Source organism: Marmota monax, unplaced genomic scaffold (assembly GCF_021218885.2).
Source record: "Marmota monax isolate L192 unplaced genomic scaffold, Marmota_monax_Labrador192_F-V1.1 WCK01_AAM20220418_F8-fsc00106, whole genome shotgun sequence".
Lineage (NCBI taxonomy): Eukaryota > Metazoa > Chordata > Mammalia > Rodentia > Sciuridae > Marmota > Marmota monax.
The window spans coordinates 6,281,176-6,297,683 of record NW_026695218.1 but is presented as its reverse complement, the minus strand read 5'-3'; the positions used below and the strand labels follow the sequence as shown (position 1 = coordinate 6,297,683).

Genomic DNA, 16,508 nt, shown 5'->3' with positions numbered 1-16,508 from the left:
TTAAATTACCATTCATGTTTGTAAAGGCTTCATTAAAACATTTCCAAATGCACAAAAACTCAAGTTTTGTGGAGATGCATTAAAATGAATAATAGATGTCAAAGTTGTGGTATGAATTGGTGCCAGCAGTGAACATTAAATCTGTTCAATAAAAGAAAAGTCTATGATAATTATTTTTCTAAAACAAAAGGTATTTTAACTCATTTGAAATAAATTTATTTTTATGTTAAGTATCTTATAATAGAGAAGGGGAGACATCTATGAGCAAAAGGCAAAGTAAAGGAAAAGATGGGAGAAATTGCAAAGGTGCTTGCTTCTGTTCTTCTAAAAGTCCCATTAGCTTTACCAGAAACATACTCTAGATTTTCCAGATTGCCAAAGGAGGTGCTGGTGAGAGGAAAAAAGAAAATACAATACCTATGGCAAAAATAGGAAAGAAAGAAAACAAGGAAGCACATAAACTTGGAAAACATAAAATAACAGAAGACTAAATATATAACACTAAACATAAATAAATTCACCTATTCAGTTGAGGATTGATAGCATTAAACAGCACTAAGGTGAACAAACTATTTCTCTATGGGAAAACATGCTAAGTGAAATAAGTCAGTCACAGAACAGCTGTATATATAGTACCATATATTGATCTGTGATTCCGAACACAAATATCTCATAGAACTTGCCCCAAACTGGTTGTATTGGTTCACACATGTAATCCCAGCAACTAGGGAGGCAGAGGCAGGAGAATTACAAATTCAAGGCCAACCTCAACAATTTAGCAAAACCCTGTCTCAAAGAGCGATGAGAATGTAGCTCAGTTATAGAACTCCTCTGGGCCCAATCCTCAGTACCAAACAAACAGAAACACAAAGCACCCCAACTTCGCAAAGTGTCCTCTCCTCTCTGGCACCATAACTGAGTTCAAGCCCATTGATGCCTTTTGTTAGCTGCATAGTAGATCCAATTGCACTTCTGTGCAAGGTACACATGGTGTTGTGTAAGTTCATGGTGGTGGTTTGGCAGAAGGGAAGGCAAAGCCATACCCAGAGCACATTGTTGATGAGCACAGGCCTAGTTGGCCTCTATGTTGCCCTTTCACCTTTCTGGGTTTGTGATGTTGCCTAACTTATTCCTGTTTCTCTGTGTTTCCTGTGGGCTGACGGTTAGATCTGAGTACTTGATTGGGTTCTGGTGGAGAACTTTTTTTAAGTGGATGATGCCATGCTCCTCATTACATCGAATCCAGAAGTATGCTTGTCCCAATGTTAGTAATGACAGTTGATCAGGAAGTTCAGCTTTTCATTGCTGTGACCAAAACACCTGATCAGAAAAACTTAAGAGGAGGAAAAGTTCATTGGGGCTCATGGTTTCAGAGGTTCAGCCCATGGTCAGCCAACTCCATTGCTCTGGGCCCAAGGTGAAGCAGAATGTCAGGCCAGAAGGGCATGGTGGAGGAAAGCTGCTCAACTCATGGTAGCCAAGAAGCAGAAAGAGAAAGGGAGGGGCCGGGGCATACCTCCAGAAACCTTCCTCCTCCAGCCTTGCCCCTGCTGCCTACAGCAGCCACTCAGCACGGTAGTTCTTCTAAAGTATTTATCCAGGATTAATCCACTAATTAGGTTACAGTTCTCATAATCTAATCACTGCACCTCTGAAAATTCCTGCATTAATACAAGAGCTTTTGGGGGCACTTCATAGCCAAATCACAGCAGTCACATGCTTATCCAGATCCCTATATTCCTTAAGTAAATTAATTTTTCATTAGAGATGACAAAGTGATAATTTTCTATCATTCCTTGTATATTTAAAAAGTGACACTTTTCTAAACATGGATGGATCTTGAAAACATGCTAAGTGAAATAAGTCAGTCACAGAACAACACATACTGCATGATTCCACTTATGTGAGGTATTTAAAATAGACTTGCAGAAGTAGAAAATAGAATGGTGGTTGCCAGGGGATGGGGGGAGAGAAACAGGAAGTTTGTTTAGTGGGTGTAACGTTACAGTCACACAAGATGAGAAAGTTCTGGAGATCTGCTGTACAACATAGGGCCTGTTGTTAACAGTGCCATGTTGTGCACTTAAAAATTAACAGGGTAGGCATTACATCAAGTATTATTACCAAAAGGTGGCAGGATTTGTCTTCATCATTTAGTTAGCTTCTACCAGAAAGCCAGGATTATGCATAATTTTCCTTTAGTTATCAATTATCAGAATATAAAAGGTGGCTTAATATCACGTTTCCTCATACTCGGTGTGAGTGTGCATGTGTGTATACCTTTTAAAAACATTTTCAACATTTCTGAAATCAGCCTGTGGCTTGTACTCAGTGATGTCTTGTGCAAGTTGTTGGCCGGGTAGCCGTTTTGACACCAGTGCACACATGAGCTGTACTTCTGCCTTAGGCCTTGAATTGATCGTTTCTTTGAGGATGCCTATTCCTTTTGGTGGATAATGATATTTAGAAATCAAAACTGGTCAGCTAGGGGTGCTTAAAGTTACTAGAGTGTCATTGCTTTTATGCTCTTTGAGTAGAACCCAAGTTCATAGTGATTGCTACAGTTTAAAATAGAACTTGAATGTCCCCCAAAAACCCACGTATTGAAGGCTTGTGCTGAGCCAGAAACTTCTGGGAAGTGGTGGAACCTTTAGGAGCCCGGGCTAGTGGAAGAAAGGTCATGGGGACCTGCCCTCGAAGGAGATGTTGGTACCTTGGCCCTCTTCTTCCTCTCTCTGCTTCCTGGCTGCCATGAGGTGACAGACCTCCTCTGCCATAAACCACCCATGATGCACTGTGCCATCTCGGGCTCAGAGCCACAGGGCCAAGCAACCATGGGCCAAAACTTCTGAAATCATAAGCCCGATGAAGCCTTTCTTCTTTGTAAGTAGATTATCTCAGGTATGTGTCACTGTGATATTTATACTTCAAATTTAACAGAACAGGATTTTTACTTAATTTTTAAATTGTTATGCTTAACATCTCCTTTATCCTTAATATGTTAGTTCCTAACTCAGGAACCTTTAAGCACCCTATATAATATTGAATATACTAAAACAGAAACTATATGAACGTGAGATTTTGGGGCGTCAGAGTGTGCGTAGTATATACACACCAGTTTCATACTAGATGTCCCTCATTGTCAGATTTCTTCACAGATCTTCCCCCGACACAGACACATACTGGGGCAAGGGATGCAGTGAAAAGAAGCATGCTGTTGAGACACTCCTTGTTTTGCCTTGTAAACTGCTACAAGTGGCTTTGGTTTCGTTTGGCTCTTGGAGCGTGTCTGCCCTGTGTGTCTCACTGGCCCTCCCAGAGAAACCCGACCAGCCGGTTTCCAGGTTGGCTTGGTTTAGGATCCTCTTTTTGTCTGTTCCAGTTGCTGGTTTGGAGTTGCCAAGATTTAGTTTGCATCTTCTCCTTGAAAATTCCCTTTCTCTGCCCTTAACCCTAGGAGTTTTGAGTTTTTCTAATGTGGGGCAGAGGGTAGTCACCAAAAGCTATATTAGGTTCTAGTTCCAGTGTAAGACCCTGTAGTCAATTCATAACTTTGCATTTTCTCCAGACAATAGAAACTGGAACAGAGCCCAGAAGTTCTGGCATGTTCTTCTATTCTATTTTCTGTAGACCATGTGGTCTCCTAGCACCTATAAAGAGCTTCAGACTACTACCCCAACACCCACGACTTCACACTGTCTTTCCCTAAACCCCAGTCTCTCCCAGCCTCTCCCCTCCTCCACTCTTCACTAGCAGACATCTGTAAAATCTGTTTTATGGTTCAAAAAATGTAAATTTGGAGCAGGTAGCTTTTAACTCTTTAGTTGAAACCATTCATTCTTTCAGTGTTAAAGCCCTAGTACCTTACATCTCATCTAATCCTCTATAATTCTATCATGTGTAAATATTATTTCAACTGCTTTAAGGCTTACAAAGGTTGTGCAACTTGTCCATAGTCACACAGTTTGTCAGAGCCTAGACAATAGCAACCTATTGAGTTCATATTATGTGCCAAAAACTGTGCTAATAAGCCCTTTATGTATTTTACACATGAAGGCATGAGGATTAGAGAGGTTGGAACATAATGCATTACGGCTGCCCAGGTCTCTGTCTGCAAGATCTGTGTTTGTTCTTCTGTGCCCCATTAACAGTTACATAATGGATTGTGACCCATGCCTGATAGTGCTTTGTGTATAAAGTGCTCTGAGCGAGTCCAGTAGGGCATCACAGAAAGGACAGCACTTAAACTAGGCCTTAAGAGATGAGTTTCTCCAAAGGGAGAAATAAAGGAAGGCACTGTTGTCAGTGAGAAAACATTTAAAGACACAGGGATACTGTGCAGGAGCCTTGGTGGCCAAGGCAGAATGCAAGGTCAGCAGGTTTGTAGAGATGCCTGAATGGCAGGGACCTGAGGACAGAGCTCTGGAGTTGTTGGTGGTGGTCTTTCTTTTATCTAGTGTGGAGTTGTCAGTGGTAAGTTGTGTGAGCAGATTTCTGTTTGGAGAGCATAACTGGTGATGTTGGATAGGATGACTTTAGGAGGGAGGGGACCAGTTAGGAGACCATGGTAATAACTCAGGTAAAGACTGTCCAAGGGCAGTGGGGAGGAACGAAGTGCCTTCATGAGCAGATCATCTGCTGGGTTGTACACATTGCTAACCATTAAAAAAAAAAAAAAAAAAAAAAAAAACCTCAGGAATACAAGTGAAGTCAGTTTAAACTTGCTCTTACTCTGTTCTTAGTGTTGGTAATAATGTATACACCTTTATCTTATGTCTGTGTACGAACGTGTATGTGATTGTATATGCATATTACACACGCTATACTGAGAGTCTGAATCTCCTTCTACTTAAGATACCTTAGAAATCATTTTCTCAGTATATTTGGAGCCTTCTAATTTTAGCTACTTAATATTTTATTATATGGGTATGCCATAATATTTTTAACCAGTTCTTAGTAATGAACATTTAGTTCTTTCTGATATTTTCCTGTTACAAATGATGATACAGTAAATATTCTCATACTCTTATTTAATACATATGCAAGTATAACCAAACTCTAGAAATAAATGTTTTTAAATAAATTATTTGAAGTTGCTGAGTCAGATTTTGCATTTCTAGTTTTAACATATTGCTAAATTCCACGCTACTTGTTTCCTGTAACCTTGCCAACACAGTGAGTTATCTGAAAGGAGAAAATTATCTTATTGTAGTTTCATGTGTGTTTGAACCATTTGCTTTCTCCAAGATTCTTTTTTTTTTTTAATCCTTTTTTCCCCCCAAGTTTTTCTTATACTATTGACCTTATTTAGCTGTCGTAGCTCTTGATGTATTAAGGAAACCCAGTGCAGTGATGTTCACCTGTAATCGCAGGGATTCAGGAGGCTGAGGCAGGAGGGATTGCAAGTTCAAGACCAGCCTGGGTAACTTTGTGAGATCCTTTCCCAAAATGAAAAGGACTGGGGATACAGCTCAGTGGTAGAACACCCCTGGGTTCAATCCCCAGAACCACATACAAAGAAAAAAAGCGGGGGGTGAGGATAATATTAAGGAAATTATCCTTTGAGGGTTTGGGGGAGTGGGGAAGGGAGAAGAGCTCTCTGGGGCCCTTCTTGTAAGGGCACTAATCCTAATCATAAGGACTGCTTTCATTACCTCTCAAAAGCCCCACTCTAATACCATCATATTGGATCAGGCTTCCGCATACGACTTTGGGAGGGCACAGACATTCCACCCATAATGGGTTGTTTCCAGTTTTGACTGTTGCAAATTCTTTTATATGTGTTTTGATATATGTGACCATAATTTTTTAAAAATATTTATTTACTTGTATGTGGTGCATATTTATTTGTATGAGCGTGCCTCATGCACGCTAGGCAAGCGCTCTACCCCTGAGCCACAATCCCAGCCCCTGACCATGATTTTTTTAATAGACACAATCACAAATTAGAACTCACTGCCTGGTTTGTTTTATTTTTTTAAAAAAGAAAAACAACTATTTTGAAATAATATTACATTTATAGGAGAGTTGCAAAATGGTACAGAAAGTTTCTGTATACTCTTTACATAGCTTCCCTTACATACTTATGGTACATTTATATATTTATTTTTTTATACTGGGGATTAACCCAGGGATGTTTAACCACTGAGGCACATCCCCAGCCCTTTTTATGTTTTGAAGACAGGGTCTTGCTAAGTTGCTTAAGGCCTCACTAAGTTGTTGAGGCTGGTTTTGAATCCTTCCCCAGCTGCTGGGATTATTATAGGCATGAGCCACTGCACCCAGCTAGAACTTCATTCATTTTTAAGGCTGACTAATATTTCATTAGATGATACATACATTTAATTTATCTGTTCATTTATTGATGGGCACGTGTGGTGTTATCATTTTTTGGTTGTGAATGATGGCTATGAATGCTGGCATTTGTGTCTCTTTTGTAGTCCCTTTGGAGTAGCTTGCTGACCCCTGGTCTAGAGTGTGTACATAGAAGGGGAATCACTGGGTCACACAGTGTGCAACACTCCAGCTTTACTGGGTGTTAGTGAGCTTAATTCCAAAGAGGTTAGTCCACAGTCTTGATGACACTTAGTTTTACCAGATTTCTAAATGTTTGCCCATTTGGCGGGTGTGTAATGATGATTTATTATGATTTTCTGGTTTCTGAAGGGATTGAATACATTTTCACATGCTTATAAGTCATTTGCGTTTCCTGTTTTGTAACATGCCTATTAATTTTCCTGTTGGTGGCTTGCCTTTCTTAATTGGTGTTGACTAATTGTTATCTTCAAATAATGCTTATTCTTGGTGTTTCTGCAGAACAAATAGTGGAGAAAGATGAAGGTCCTTATTACACTCACCTGGGATCTGGCCCCACGGTAGCCTCCATCCGGGAACTCATGGAGGAGCGGTGAGTGATGCACAGATGTCCTAGAAGAAATGGACGTGTTGACAGAATATGCCTCCCACTAGTCAATGTGCAGAAAGGAAGCCCTCACACCCATGTTGTGGCAGGTCAAATGTGGGGTGCTCACTTCCAGGAAGTCCTGGGTTTCTTTGAATCTGTCGGCCCTCCATATGCCCCCTCATTCCTGAAATATTTTTACTGAAGGAACATGGTTATGTGGGTGTATGTCCTGCAGAGTTTGTTTCCCACAGTCTGAGCTGTTCTTATCACTTTCCTGTGATGTCATTTAACATGCTCTTCCTCTGTAAGTCCTATGGTATGGTAATCAGAGCTAAAAGGCTGATTGGAGTCAGGTTGATTTTTTTTTTCCCTGTCTTTATTCGAAACTACTTTATAGGTAATATCAATTTATTTCTGAATGAAAACATTCTGGACTCATGTCATACAATTATTTAGAAGTCCTGATTCCTTTTTTGGAGGAAAAGTCATTGAGGAAACAGACTATCAGCGTACCAAGGGTGCTCATTGCTAATAGTAGGTTGTTAATTGTTTTTATTTTTACTTAAAAAAAATTTTTTTAAAAACTGTGGATTGAACCTAGGGGTGCTTTACCACTGAACTGCATCCCCAGCCTTTTTTATTTTTTATTTGAGATGGGATTTTGATAAGATGCTGAGGCTGGTCTCAAGCTATGATCCTCCTGCTTCAGCCTCCCAAAAGTCTGGGATTATGGGCGTACACCACTTCTTTGTTCATTGTTTTTAGGTCATTTCAGTAGAAAAGCCTAAGTTGTATCTGTGAGTTTTTAATTTTTGTTATTTGCTAGGGGTTAAACATCTTGAGTTTATATTGACACTCCCAATTCAAATTCAAGACTATAGAATATTTAATAGTTTTTTTTTATTAACATGCAACTCATGTAGATAGAGTATTTAAATCTATGTACATTTCATAGCAGTTAGTAAATACCAAGTTCCAGTCTGTGGAGAGGTAATACATCGTGGTGGCTGAGAGCGTAGATGCTGGAGCTATTCTGGGTCCAGTCCTGGCCTTGCCACTTACTGCTGAGTCCTTGGTAAGTTGTTCTCCTGTATGACTCAGTTTTCTCAATGACAAAATAGGGATGATGACAGAAGCACATACAGAGTGGGGGTATTGTGAGGATAAACTGAGCTGACGTATGAAAAACAGTGTCTGCTGCAAGCACCACACGGTGGGCAGTCTTTGTCCGCCTCGTGTACTTGTGCACTGATTGCAGTTTCAATAACAAGCATGAGCAGTGTAAGTGAAAACAGAGGTGACGTGAACCTGAGCATATGTTTGCTCACACATATACAGCAGTTTTTGTGGAAGACTTGAGCAGCCTAGAGTTTCCACAGGTTTGGGAACCAGATTTTATCTGAGCAGGGGAGCCAAATGAGTCCTGTTGGCATAGTAGGGAACATGATTTTGAGCTGAATTTCTGTAAGGTGAGATGGATGGAAGTCTGCGATCTGCTGTGGTTACTGTTAATTTCTTACATCATCTGGAAACATTTATATTCAAAGTAGATCAAAGACCCAATTGGTAAATTCCAGCCCGATGTGAAGGGCACTTCTGAGCCCATGAGAGCACAACAGATTTAAAACCGTGTGTATTGTGCATGCTTGCTTCCTGTGCCCACAGGCATGCATGCTACAGTTTCTATATTGGAATAAACATCATTTGACCAGTGGGTTTTTTTTTTTAATATTTATTTTTTAGTTGTAGCTGGACACAGTACCTTTATTTATTTATTTTTATGTGGTGCTGAGGATCGACCCCAGGGCCCTTGCCTCGCATATGCTAGCGAGCTCTCCACCACTGATCCACGACTCCAGCCCTTGGCCAGTGGTTTTTTTTGGTAAGGAATCTCAACATTATCCTTTGCCGAAGGGTAGAGAAATGTACAAGTTTGATCCAATATGGGTATTTGTTTTTTGCTTTGGCTTTTTGGGGGGCCTAGGGGGTACCACTTTTATGAGATTTCCAGGTAGTTCCCTAAATAACTTCTAGTTATGGAAGAGTACATTTCAAAAATGGATTAAGAGAGAGAGAGATAAAAGTTGAGATTTGTATATTTATTTTCCCCTCTTTGTTTTAAAAGTAACAGCCAACTGTAGATTGTTCAGAATCTGATCCAAGGGAGGAATTCCTCTTAAGACCAGGAATACTTGTCTTTTTCCTCAGCGATTGGTTTATTTTTATCTTAAGGACCTTGTCAATCATGTAACGGATTGCATTTCCATCTTTATGTTGGCTGCTAGTAAGTTTAGAGCCAGATTTTTGTACCCCCACCACTAGGAGAAATGTGATGTCCCTCCTTTGGCCATGGGACCTATTCAGGTTGCTCCTGAGTCCTTTTGATATAACCCTAAAGAGTGTCCAAATGTTTTGATTCTTCTTCATATGACAAAATGTTCCAGACTCATCTCAAAAGTACATGTAAAACCCCGCTGATTGTATTTTCTGTACCAAGTAGCTGTTCTTTTCATCACCTATTATTTTTATCTTAGAGGAATGTTATTAAGATCCTTTCTGGAACAAGGGAGGGGAATGAATGAATGATTCCCTGACTGGGGGCCAAGTTTATGAATCGTCTTTGCCATCTCTCTAGAGTTCTTTTCCCTCCACCCTTTCTCTGCAGAACCTTTGAAATTGTCAGGCATTGGCCAAAGTCAAGGAGGGGAAATAAACTGAAATCATCAAAGAGATGATGCTGTTAGTTTCTCTGGTACAGATTTGGAGAAAGGAGAGGGCGGTTGAAAGCAACTCCTTAAAATATCTCAATTTATTTATGGGCTTTATACCTCCTGGGTATCCAGGTCCTCATTGTCATAGATAATTGGAGTCAGTTGTCAAACTCAGATCTGAGAATGGTACGTTGCCCAGAGCCTTGTGTGTTCTATCTGGGAAAGGGATTCCCTGCAGCCTAGTTCATTAAATGCTTGTTCTAGAAATGAAGAACCAAAACTACACTAGAGAGTCCTCTGAGCTTTGGAGGAATTGATCTCATTAGTGTGGTAGAGCTGACCCTGAAGAAATACAGCATTAGAGCAGTGGTTCTTCAACTTGTGCAGGCATCAGAAGCTCCTAAGGGCTTTTGAAAGCACATTTCACTGGGCCCCACTGAGTTTATGACCTAGCAGGTCTGGGATGTGATGTAAAAGCCTACTTCCCATTCCTACCAAGTTCCCAGGTGATGCCAATGCGGCTGGTCCTGGGACCACCCTTGGAGAACCACTGGCTAAGATTATTAGTTTCTCTTTAGAATAAGGTTCAGCCTGTCCTTGTTGGCTTAGTTTATGGTCTGGGAATTTATGTAGTAGAAGGGATGTTCCATGCTAGGACAGAAAGTGAGATGTTTAAGAAGAAAGAGTGAAGTAAGAGTTGATTGGTTGTATTTAAACACAAAGAGACACTCAATTCTGTTTTTATTTTATGTATTTATTTTAAAGAAGTGTAACTGTTCAGGCAGTGCTTGGTCTTTTTATTTGATCTCTAATATGAAGCTTGCTGCAGGATGCGTTTCTCACAGGGGTGGTGGGGAGGACCTGGGTGGAAAGCCAGCATCCGTGTCCTTGGCTCACCCTCCTGTGAGGAACATGATAGTCCTACATTTTAGAGAGGTTAGTGTGGTCACCTCGAGTTGTTCTCCCAACAGAGATCCCCAGGACACACAGAGGCCCAGACCCTAAACTTGTGGGTGGCTTCCTGATAAATGCTAGTTCAACTGAAAGTTGTTCAGGAGCCAAACAAAAGCAGCACTGTGTGATTTTTAACTCATGATCCAGACCACACTATAGAATTCTCAGTGTCCTGACTAACCGAGCCTTCAAATTCTAATGCTGTAATGACCAGAAGCACTTCTCACCCCTTCACTGAGAACTCAGTGGAAGAGACAACATGAAACTCAGAAACCTTCAGTTAGCATTAAAAAAACAACAACAACACCTTTTTGAATTATGAAAATGAAAGAAGACGCTTAAAAAGTCTAAGTACAGAGTGAATAAAACCCTCCAGCAGTTATTCTTCCCAGAATAAGCTTTAAAGGTTTGATGTTTACCTTTCCATCTTTCTAAACATTTACAAAAATACACATACTTATACAGAGAAATTTTGAGCCAAATGGGATCATTTCTACCCACTATTATACCACTGGGCCCCAACCCCAGGCACTGCATTTATGTGGTTATTTTGAGGTAGTGATTCCTAGAAATGGAGGAGAGGAGATTAAAAAAGTGGTATTTTAATCACTATGATAACATTATGCTTTATTAAATAGTATGTTAAAATGTTTGCTCAAACTGAATTCATTACAGAAATACAAGAAAAGTGTGATTTAGATAGTTATGAAGTAGGTTGGGGTTGTAGCTCTGTGGTAGAGCTTACCTAGCATGTGTGAGGCAATGAGTTCGATCCTCAGCACCACATTAAAAAAAAGAAAGAAAGAAAAAGAAGAGCATACTAGTCAGCTTCAGTAGCACACACCTGTAATCCCAGTGGCTCAGGAGGCTGAGGCAGGAGGATTGTGAGTTCAAAGCCATCCTTAGCAATTTAGCGAGACCCTGTCTCTAAATAAAATATAAAAAGGGTTGGGGATGGAGCTCAGTGGTTAAGTGTCCCTGGGCTCAATCCCTGGTACCAAAAACAAAACATGTTAATTGGTCAAAGAAAAAAAAACTAGCCATATGTCTCCTTAGATGTTAAAACTGTGTTGGATAAGAGTTAAATGATTCTTAGAGTTAAAAATTCTTAATAGATCTTTAGTAGGACTCTTCAAAGCAAGGAGTCTTCCCCAGCACCAGCTGACTTCATGTTCAGTAATAAATTACAAGAAACATTTTTGTTGAAGTGGAGAAATACACAAAGGTGTCGGGGCGCATCTGTCATCCCAGCAACTTGGGAGGCTGAGGCTGGAGGACCACAAATTTGAGATCAGAAGCAACTTAGTGAGACAGTGTCTCAAAATAAAAAGGAACTGGGAAAGTAGCTCAGTGGCAAAGTGTCCCTGGATTCACTCTCCAGTACCAAAAAAAAAAAAACAAAAACAAAAAACAAAGATGGCTGTTGGCATGTCAGAAACATGAGGTCAGAGAGACAGAGATTGGAATAGAGGCATCGAGAGTAGAAAGGAAGAGGTGGCAAGTGACCATTATCTGCAGATGTTATATTTTTCCTGAAATTAAAATGAGATGGTTCAGTAAGATGAACCACCACCGCTCCCCTGTGCGCTGTGTTTATCAAGCCTAGGAGGTAGGAACAATTTTCATCTCCATCTTACAGATAAGAAAACTGAGATTTAGAGAAGTCAGTCAGTGGTCATTATAGATGTAGAAAGTGGTAGGACAGGCATTCAAACCCAGTCTGTCTGACTTCCCAGGCTGTAGGTGAACCACTGTTTCTCCCATATAGTTGTGTGGACTTGGATGAGTCACTTCAGCTCTGAGGCCAACTATGATCTTGTCACCTCTGAACATGATATAGTTGATTAGATGGTCTCAGAGACCTGCAGCTCTGCAGAACTGTGTGTGTGGACCAGGGCAGTGGGTGTGTGCGAGAACCAGATGTATTTACTGTCCAGGGGAACCTGAAAGCCAGTGTGTGTGTTTGGAAGGGTCACTTCCCCAGAGGTCAGTTGGGGTGGCTAAAAGAGAAAAGTAAGAGTTTCCCCATTTATTTTCTTTTGTGCATTGGATTTATAAATCACTAATTCTGAGGTGGCTAAGCTAACAGGACAGAGTACAAGTGTCTGTGTTTAGCCTTTGGTTTCAGGACCCTTCTTGGAGGCTCACAGGTAATAATCAGGGATATTCTACTTGACTATCCCTCTGCCCTCGGACAGAGATGGGCCACATGGACAAGAGCAAAGAAGAAGCAGGTGAACCAAAGCCTGGGAACCTGGAGGTAGCCACTGTGTCTCCAGAGCCTCGAAGCATTGAATAACGTTCAAACCTCTCTCCCCTTTCATGCCCCAACAGTAACCAGAAAGCCAAACTGAAGCTCCTGGGGGCCTGCCTTCTTACCATGAGGTGTTTGGCATTCCACTGAGCTAATGGTGGCCTCTGTCTCCTTCTCTAGGTATGGAGAGAAGGGGAAAGCCATCCGGATCGAGAAGGTCATCTACACAGGAAAGGAGGGGAAGAGCTCTCGGGGCTGCCCCATTGCAAAGTGGGTGAGTGTTGAGTCCCTGTAGCCAAACTGTTCCTTGCTCTCCTCACCCCTTCAACTATTAAGAGCAGCTTCCCCACTGGGCAGGGAATGTAGGAAACAGGTATGTTGACCATTGGGGGAACTCTGGAGCCAGTGGTTAGGGTCATTTTCCTCCAGCATCAGCTGTTTGTCTTCATGTTGTCTAAATGCCAGCTCCTGGCATCTGGGCTGTCTGAGAACTGTTGAACATTATCTTGGTTCATATGGTCTTTGGTTCAGGGCTACAGGGTAGGAAAAAGTGAGCTGGAATAGCTGTCATTACCTAATGCCGGGCCCCACTGGGGACTCTTCGATTCCTCTGCCCTCTCTGTGTACTCTGGAGTGGCCAGTACTCCTGTCTCTCACTGGAAACTGAAGACTGATCTACTGTAATACAACCTGAGGGACTAGGCTGAACCTCTGAGCAGGGTCATGACTAGCCTTGCAACTGCCCGACTTCTGAGTTGCAGTTTCCTCCCAGGAAGCCTGGGTGTCTCAGCAGGGAGAATGTCACCAACTGAGACCCCGGTTAACCAAAGCAAAATTCTCCTGGTCTTGTCATGGTTGTCCACAGGGAGATATGTCAATAGCAGAGCATCTGTTTCTGCAGAACAAGTTCCCAGGAGCTGCAGCAAGGCCCTTCTAGTCTTGTGAGCTCAGCTGGGGGCTTAGTAAGGGTGCATGTGAAAGATGCTCAGTTTTGGGTGGAAGCTATTTATACTTAGAGACAAGCAAAATAAAGCCATGGAGGCATGAATAATAGAGGTTTAATATGAGAGGCAGATATGGTGCTATAGGAGTTCAGGGATAAGGACCTAGAGTGGCAGAAGGAGTGTTCAGGCTAGGTTTTCCCAAAAGTGGACACGCATGGGGCCATGGGTATTGGCCCATGTTTGGACTGGGGAGCAGGTTAGAAGCATTCCCAAGCAAGAGGGTCAGGTAGGCAAAGGCAGAAAGGCTGGGTGGACAACACATGACTGAGAGAGGGAGGTTGGTAGAATGACCTTGGTCAGCTTTTGTTCATCTGCACACATGCCTGTTGTAACTGTCATGTGCCCCAGGCCCCTGCATCTTTGCATTTAATGAAAATCAAAGGCATCCGAACTTCCAACTACCACATACCTATTTTTAGTCACTATTGTAGAAGTGTATGCAACAAAATAATCTGGAACTACTTAGCACATTCACAGGTATGAGAAACATGTTGTCCCCACCTTCGTGAGAGATGGTTGTTGCAGTGGGAGGTCTGATGTGGCTGATCCAAGGTGAAGGTTCTCTTTCAATAAAACCCATCCATGAAATTACATCAGCCATAGAGTGACAGTTGCACGTTTCTCTTGCTAATTCAACTGATTGTTGAGGAATTCCAACATTTTGGGGAGGAAAGCCTCTCAGGGCACAGGTAGAGGGAGGGATTTTTCCAGCTTCAAAAAAGTTGTCATGTTAAAGATGACAGCTGGCTATGTGGATATTCCTTGTCTGTGTATGTGGGGGGGGATGCCAGGGATTAAACTCAGGGGCACTTGGCGATTGAGCCATATCCCCAGCCCTATTTTGTATTTTATTTAGAGACAAGATCTCACTTGAGTTGCTTAGGGCCTCGCTTTTGCTGAGGCTGTCTTTGAACTCTCGATCCTCCTGCTTCAGCCTGTTGAGCCACTGGGATTACAGGCCTGCTATGTGGATATTCTTGAAGGAGAGAATGTGCACTTCTAGAACCTGGAATGGGTGGTAGAGCATTAATTCTTGACCAAGCTTGTATGGCTCTGCCAAGGATTAGGAAGAGCCCGTTCGTTTGCTGCAAGAGGGAGGCAGAAAGGTACAAAAAAAACCCTCCGTCCTCATTACTTTGGTCTTCATGGAGATCTCCAAGCCCTGGTGGACAGCGTAGGGAATACATAGTGACTATTCCCAGAGTTAAGGAAATTCCCATCTGTGGAGTGAAGATAAAAGAAATTATTTCTTATGAGTAGAGCATGTGGGTGTTAAGGCACATTGCAAGTGTGCAGAAAATGTGTTGAATGATCTGAGAACACAATGGGTCAATCCAGGGAGTCCTTGAGTAACCTCTGATCTTGTTCTTTTTGTTTCATTCTTTTTTTTTTTTTTTTTTTTTTTTGCAATACTGGGAACTGAACCCAGGGAACAACTCTACCACTGAGCTACATCCCAGTCCTTTTTATTGATTTTTTTCTTTTGGTTCCAGGGATTGAATCCAAGGGTTCTTAACCACTGAGCCACACCCCCAGCCCTTTTTATATTCTTTTATTTTAAAACAGAGTGTTCTAGGTTGTTTATGGCTTTGAACCTGCGATCCTCTTGCCTCAGCCTCCGAAGTTGCTGGGATTTCAGGCATGCACCACCACACCCGGCTTATTGTTTATTTTGGGACAGAATCTCACTAAATTGCATAGGCTGGCCTTGAACTTGTGATCCTTCTGCCTCAGCCCCTAAATTGCTGAGATTATAGGCATGTGCCACAGTGGCCAACTGTAATGTCTGATTTTAAGATATCCTATACCAAATATGGAAGATGCCAAACCTGAGAAGGAGGGAGTGCCCAGGGAGCATTCAAAGGCTTAGAATAAACACAAGCACACAGTGAGGACAGCAGACAGTTTTGATAGAAGAACCACAGAGATGCTGGTTGGGCAGGATAAAGCTAGTGGAGATCAGAAGGCAGGTATCTGAAGTCCCATCAGGCATAGTGGAGCAGACTTGACTCGGGAAACCCCAGGAAATGAAATGAAGACCCTCCTCTAGGAGCGGACACTTTGCTTTCTGCTGGGCGTTACACTGCTCTTGGTTCAGTTCTTAGGGATTGCCTGCCTAGAAACGAAGTGAGATATTCATGATGCTTTCACAGAATGTGAACCACCACTTTATAGTGCTCAGTGTTTGTGTGTTCATGTCTTCCATTCACCTTTGACTTTTACACTTTTGTGCATTTCATCCTGCTGGGTTTCTTTATGGGAGTGTGGGCAGGGAGCAACTCCTCTTTTTTGCTTTCCTAGTTTTTTGACCATATCCATAGACCTGTGAGGATGTGGCCATTGAAAGCTGTCTACTTGTGCTAAGACATTTGTGTGTTTGCCATTGAGGAATCCAGAATGACACAGCTTCCATCACAGCTTTGGCTGCTTGGGTCTTGCTGTGTGCTCTGAGTACATGACCCATGAGTGTGATTAGCCTGTGCGGTGCCCAGGTAGTGAGCAGAGGTTTACCATAGTGCCTCACAAATCTTTGTAACAGGGACCACTGTCATATTAGATTCTACAGATGCATGTTGATGCCCATGATATTCCCCAGCTCATTCTGCAGAAAGCCAGGTAACTACACAGGAAGTTCAAACACAGTATGTGACTTAGTATCTTATTCATGTGTTACTGGTTTC

At 41.9% G+C, this 16,508-nt stretch overlaps 1 protein-coding gene across 4 annotated transcripts in view; it reads left to right on the top strand.

The window, feature by feature from the left end:
* Tet3 (tet methylcytosine dioxygenase 3) overlaps positions 1-16,508 on the top strand; it is a 101,341-nt gene that overhangs the window by 65,852 nt on the left and 18,981 nt on the right. For all 4 annotated transcript variants that reach the window (XM_046432192.2, XM_046432191.2, XM_046432193.2 and 1 more), the window contains 2 exons: positions 6,817-6,907; positions 13,004-13,097. In XM_046432192.2, the coding sequence (XP_046288148.1) occupies positions 6,817-6,907; positions 13,004-13,097 (185 nt within the window). The remainder of the gene's footprint in view (positions 1-6,816; positions 6,908-13,003; positions 13,098-16,508) is intronic.